The sequence below is a fragment of the Benincasa hispida genome, chromosome 8 (assembly GCF_027475165.1).
Source record: "Benincasa hispida cultivar pf3 chromosome 8, pf3_genome.v1.1, whole genome shotgun sequence".
Lineage (NCBI taxonomy): Eukaryota > Viridiplantae > Streptophyta > Magnoliopsida > Cucurbitales > Cucurbitaceae > Benincasa > Benincasa hispida.
In genome coordinates, this window is record NC_143485.1 from 43510330 (window position 1) to 43516475 (window position 6146).

The window sequence follows — 6146 nt, forward strand, 5'->3', positions numbered from 1 at the left end:
CGAGAATCAATACATAAATGCTTTCTAAAGATAATCGAGTCTAAATGAATTAAAAGGTAGGAATTTAATTAACTCATATAATAAATAATAAATCTTACACAATTTTGAATAATTACGAAAGTTGAGGTTTATATGATTACATTTATTAGGAATTTTATTTCTTTCGTGTAATCAGATAAAAAATCGTACATAAGATCTGCATTTAATTTGGGATATGAGGAATCCCACGAGAAAAAGGTCCACGTGTACACAAGAGAAAAAAAAGAAGAAGAAATTAAAAAAAATCCGATCACAATAATACATGTAAGGCGGAGGCGCGTAAAGATTCAACTTCCCGCTTATTCAAAAATATTCGAAAGGGCAAAAATAATAATAATCCAACGATCCGACGCTCACTAAAATTTTTCAAAAATTACGAAAAACCCATCCCCCGCCTAAAGTCTAAAATCTCTACTCTCTCTCTCCCCCCCCTTAATCTCAACGGTCCTCATTCACTCTCTCTCTCATCTCTCTTTTCTCTCTCATTACCTCAATTTTCTCTTCCCTCCAATTCCCAACCCCACTTCCCGATAATTTTCTTCACTCCTTTGTAGATCTGCGGCGGCGGCGGCGGCGGTGGTGACGGCGACGACTTCATGGCGGCTCTGCCATCTTCTTCTGCTTTACCGGATTCTTCTTCCTCCAGACACCATACTTACAGTAGAAAGCAGAAATCCCTTGGTCTTTTATGCTCAAAGTATGGTTGTTTTGCTGTCGATTTAATTGATGCCTTTTTTTGCTTCATGATTTCAACCTTTTGATTTGTTTTTGTGTTTTGTTCAGTTTTTTGAGCTTGTATAACCACGATGGAGTTCATTCGATCGGGCTTGACGATGCCGCATCGCGATTAGGTTTAATTCTAGTTTGAAATTTGTAATATGAAATGTTTAGTTCTTTGATTTTGGTTATTTTGTTTGCCTGAAATTTGAGGTTTTTGGTGTGTGCAGGTGTGGAAAGGCGGCGGATCTATGATATCGTGAATGTTTTGGAGAGCGTTGGGGTGGGGAATTTAATTTGATTTTTTTGGTTTATTTTATGAAGTTTTTTCGTGTTCAGTCTATTTCTGTGTATGTGCTAATTTAAGCTTGTGTTTTCCCTCCTTGTAATTTAGGTTCTGTCGAGAAAGGCGAAGAATCAGTACAGCTGGAATGGGTTTGGAGCAATCCCTAAGGCCTTACAAGATCTTAAAGTAAGTCGATTTGATTTTCTAGGGAAAAAAAATAAAGTTGGGGCTGATTTAATTTCTTCTCCTGTCACCATTTGGGATGTGGAAATAACGTAATTTGTTTTCAATTTGATAGGAAGAGGGCTTAAAGGAGAATTGCAGTGCATCTGATGGTAACGATTATGCGAAAGTAAGCTAATTCGTTTTTATTTTTCATTTATAGTTCCCATTCCCTCATTTCTCCCCATTTGTTGCGTTCATATGGGTTGCGATTTGAAGTTTCCTCGTCTTACATTTGGTCACATTTAGGTCTCGGATGACGAAGATGAGGATGAAAGATTTTCCAATCCAACTGGAAGCCAGACCTCAACTGCAGCCGTGCCAAAATCATCTTCATCATCGTTAAAAGCTGGTATGCATTTTCCTTGATACTTCAATTGGGCCTTATTATCTCCGGAAGTTGTCCATATGCCAATTTTCAGTTTGGTTTTTCTGATTGCTTGAATTGATTCTGTGTGATAATGTGGCTGTCTTTTACCAACATTTGTATGGTTGGGGTTCAATTTCCAAGCTCTATATCTATCGTACTATAAAAAAGTGGTTGCCCTCAATCAGATTTCCTTACACTTTCTATTAGCATCTGCAGACAATAGAAGGGAAAAGTCATTGGCGCTCCTGACGCAAAATTTTGTTAAGCTATTTATCTGCAGTCATGTGAGTAAAAAAATGACCCACCATATCTTTTACTGTTTGTGGATGATCCTCTGTGCGAGTTCTGTTGATTGATAGGATAATTTTGTCCTTACAGGTTAATATGATTTCCCTTGATGAAGCTGCTAAGCTCTTATTAGGAGATGGCCACAATTCATCGATAATGAGAAGTAATCTTAAACTTTGATATTAATTTTAGAATGGGAACTGGGAAATGCTTGATAATAACATATCTTTCATTATATGCAGCTAAAGTAAGGAGGCTATATGACATTGCGAATGTGCTGTCTTCTATGAATCTGATTGAAAAGGTACTGCATTACTGCACATTGACCAGGGTATTATATTTCTATCAATGTATTGATGCTTCTATGTGTCTGTGAATTTGACATCTACATGAGATGTGAATCAATACTCATTATATCACGGCACATGACAAGAATATCATTAGAATATCACTAGTATAGACATGATATTAATAATGAGTAATTTAAACTTATTTTAAATGAGTGAAATGCTTATTTGTTAATTAGACATTTCTTTGTAACTTTTTTCTAGAAATATCCATCAACTTCTACATGGTATCAATGTTTTCATTGACATTTCCTTTTAAAAAAATTGGGCATTGTGTTTGTTTGGTTTTTGATGTTCTTTGGCACAACTTTGACATTTGTTGAAACTATACGCAGACCCATACAACGGACACAAGAAAGCCGGCGTTTAGGTGGTTGGGAGTGAGGGGTAAAGTCAAGAATGAGCCCACCGTTCTTCCAGAGTCCAGAAAAAGGGCATTTGGAACTGATGTAACAAATGTCAGTTATAAGAAGACTAAGGCTGAAAGTTCAGCCTATCAGGGTTTAAATCATTGCCTCAACATGCAAAAGCTAGTGCAGTGCGAGAATTCTTCGCAAGAGGATAGCCAGAATAGTCAGGATCAGGAATGTGAACGAACTTCCAAGAGCTATCAATTTGGACCATTTGCTCCAGTAACGGTAGCTAAAGTTGGTGTCTCAGACAATAACAATGCGAAGCGGACTCATGACTGGGAAAGCCTTTCCTCAACATTCCGTCCTCAGTATCACAATCAAGGTAAATCCTCTTATTAAACACAGTTGAACAAAGTGCTGCCTTATTTTGAATTGCCATAGTGGATTTAAATGGCGAATTGGTCGAATTTCCAAACTCCATTCACCTATTCGCATATAATCAGTACTTCCATTGGTTTCAGTTTTCAGTTTTACTTCGGCATGCTTCTCATGCTTGATATTGTAATCCTTATTGGTTAATATTAGGTGACAAGTTTGGAATTTTTAAGATGATCTTCAAACTTGATACAAACTAATGTTGTGGTGTTTGTTCTTGGAATCGTCAGCCTTAAAAGAACTTTTCTCCCATTACGTGGAAGCTTGGAAATCATGGTATTCTGAAGCAGTGAAGAAACCTATACAAATATCTTGATGTGCTTTGTTACGTGCTCGAAATATTTAATAAGCTTATCTCAATTAAGCGTTGTTTCTACTGCAATTAGTCAAAGGAAAAAAAAAAAAAAGCTTGGCCTTTTCTTGGTTGCATTTCCTTAATGCACCAACTTAGTACGGGGTCATCTTTGAAAGTGCAAAACATTTTCAATAGGTTCTTGTTTGTATTATCCCGAAAACAAGCCTAACATAGTTGTTAGTTATTTTTTTTTTTCTCTTCTCTTCATTTTCACCATGTTCTAATTTTATTGTAGTTATCTCCTTTCCCCTTCGGTGTTCAATGAAATAGGCGATTTTGCCTTTGTTGAAAAGTGAGTTCGTATTGGAATCAAAATGATATACATATTGGAGTTTTCGTCTGGAAATCTTATTTTCTTGCTTGTCTGTCGCCTACATCCTAGGTTTCTGGATGCAATTCTTGTGAAAGTAAATGAATGCAAAGAAAAATTCCAAATCAGAGAAGTTGGCTTATCGATTCTGGATGATCTTCTGGTACTTGTTCTTTATCTAAGGCTTGCTGTTTGTTTCTTCCACTTGCTTCATTCCATATAATTTCTGAAGTCCCACAGGATTCTTTTCCTTTTCATCCTGCTGAACTGTCCTGGGAAAATAAATTTTGGAGAAATCAAGAGAAAATAGATGGCAATGATTAGTGGAATGATTCTCTAACATCACTCGTATGAATTTTAGATTTGAACTTTTAATCTTTCTAAGGTTATTGACATGACCTTACTTAAACAGATCTGTTCTATAGGTTGTACGATTGTATCTTTGAGTTTTAAAGGAAGGTTATTGATGTTTTGATTAGTTAAATCATGTTTAAATCGGCTTAGATGAATCGGTTTAATTGAAGAAATGCTGAGATTGAAATGAAACAAACAATTGTTACTTCCAATTTTCTCTGATATAAGGTTTCTTTTTCCTTGTTGTCTTTAATGGGATTGTCAATAATTTCATATAATGTCTTGGATTTACTATCCTTTTGGATTTTCGACCTTTTAAGAAAGTTATTAATGTTTTGACTTGTTAAACCTAAGATGGATCCTTAACCAAGGAAATGCTGAAATCGAAACAATACAAATAATTTTAACATCCAATTTTTTCAAGACCCAAGATATGTTCTCTGATATAAAGGTTTCTCTTCTCGTGTCATTGAAGGGGTTGTATTTTCATATAGCATCTTCAATTTGGAAAAGGTTATTGTTGTTTTGACTAGTTAAATTATGTTCGAATTGATTTAAACGAATTTGAAATGTTGAAACAGTTCAAACAATTGTTGCATCTTATTTTCTTAGGCTAAAAAATATGCTCTGACCTAAGGCTTTTCTTCTCTTACTGTCACTAAAGGGGTCTCAGTAATTTCATTGAGCATATTGTATTTTTTGGCCTTCTGGAATGATCTAGGAGAAGGCCCGTGGACAGGCTACCGAAAGCATAAGATGACTACTTTGTTATTGGGCCCAAATAATTTGTTATTACAAGCAGAAATGACCTTGTTTGTTGCTGTTAATTTCTGGAGTGTCTTTCATTGTATCAATTTTAACCTTAGCTCATTAAAATCTATCTGAGCATTTACATTAGGTTAAGTTCAAAAAATATATATATTATATACTTTTTGAATTTGACCATTTGAAGGTAATTCCATCGTCATAATATTTTGTTAGAATGTTGACATAAATTAAGATGTAAAAGGATGGGGTGGAGACTTGAAATGAAACTTGGGATGGTCATACTCAATTTTTATCTAGTATTTTGATGAATCTCTATGAGCTTAAACTTTTATAAAAGAGTACAAGTAGTTTCGTGACTTTTTTTAGTTCAATATATGCAAATAAGAAATGTATGTATCCAAAGGGATATAAATATTTCATTATTGTGCAAGGTTTTAAAAAAATAAATTGGTTGGAAGAATTAAAAAAACTAGGAAGAATTAAAAAAAAAAAAAGACTATCTTATTTTGCACTCACACCTTTTGGCGTTACAACTTCTTGGCACATTCACTTGTGAGAAAGGCGTAGGGTGTTGGAAGAGCTGATGTCTTCTTTCTCCATATCCCTTACCCTCGATTGTTGTCTTCATGTTGTTCTTTGTCGTTGCTTTATTTCCTAGAAAATATAAATCTTATTTTCACAAAACTCACAAGTGTTGCATTTTCTTAATGTTGAACTATAAACAATATCCTTGAACTTTGTCATATGTTTCAAAAAGACCTCATATTTTAAAAGTTACAATTTTACCTTTGAATTTTTATAAACATTTCAAAAATACCCTTGTAATAGAAATTTGTTAGAATTTGAACAGAAATTGAGATGTAAAAAATGGTGTAGGAGGTGGCATACAACAAAAATTTGAATCACTACAACGTTTTAGGTTATCCTCACACAATTCTAAGTCCCTATTTTTGTTTGAAATTCTAAAGAATTTATACACCAAGGGTAGTTTTAAAACGTTTATGAAAGTTGAGGAATAATGTTACAACTTTTAAAAGTATAGGGATATTTTTGAAAAAAAAAAGTTCAAAGGTATTTGTTATAATTTATTTATTTATTTTAAAAAAAAGCAAAGTGGAGCAAGATTTGGTAGTTAATAGTATTTTTACCCCTAAAAAATTGTGTGATTGTGATGTTAACTCTGAATAAAGAGAGAAAGAAAGCTTCAAATTGGAGTAAGGGTGTGGTTGGATTAACTTTTCGGGTATTTAATTTTGAAAATAAATATTTTTTTGAAAAAATAGAAGTGTTACACAATTCCTC

At 34.0% G+C, this 6146-nt stretch overlaps 1 protein-coding gene across 8 annotated transcripts; it reads left to right on the forward strand.

Moving 5' to 3' along the window:
* Nucleotides 1-291: 291 nt before the first annotated feature.
* On the forward strand, nucleotides 292-4206 carry DEL1 (DP-E2F-like 1). Of its 8 annotated transcripts, none has more exons than XR_005483591.2 (12): nucleotides 292-736; nucleotides 823-890; nucleotides 987-1039; nucleotides 1151-1228; nucleotides 1341-1394; nucleotides 1514-1616; nucleotides 1842-1918; nucleotides 2013-2085; nucleotides 2165-2226; nucleotides 2605-3004; nucleotides 3795-3885; nucleotides 3963-4200. XR_005483591.2 is itself a non-coding variant. In XM_039040120.2 (11 exons), exons 1-11 carry the CDS (start codon nucleotides 636-638, stop codon nucleotides 3815-3817), a joined length of 1092 nt encoding a protein of 363 aa, XP_038896048.1. In that variant the 5' UTR covers nucleotides 292-635; the 3' UTR covers nucleotides 3818-4206. The 8 variants fall into 8 exon arrangements, 6 of the variants coding, with proteins under 6 accessions (XP_038896048.1, XP_038896044.1, XP_090172583.1 ...); XR_016531307.1 differs by having other exon boundaries at nucleotides 375-736; nucleotides 1851-1918; nucleotides 3963-4206; XM_039040120.2 differs by having other exon boundaries at nucleotides 3795-4206.
* The last annotated feature ends 1940 nt before the right edge of the window (nucleotides 4207-6146 follow it).

Bases quoted from the DNA above. Each gene is read 5' to 3' on its own strand.
- DEL1 (XM_039040116.2), top strand. From the start codon at position 636: ATGGCGGCTCTGCCATCTTCTTCTGCTTTACCGGATTCTTCTTCCTCC. The intron at 1,919-2,012 runs GTGAGTAAAAAA...TTGTCCTTACAG, and splicing joins AGCTATTTATCTGCAGTCAT to GTTAATATGATTTCCCTTGA. The intron at 3,005-3,287 runs GTAAATCCTCTT...TGGAATCGTCAG, and splicing joins TCCTCAGTATCACAATCAAG to CCTTAAAAGAACTTTTCTCC.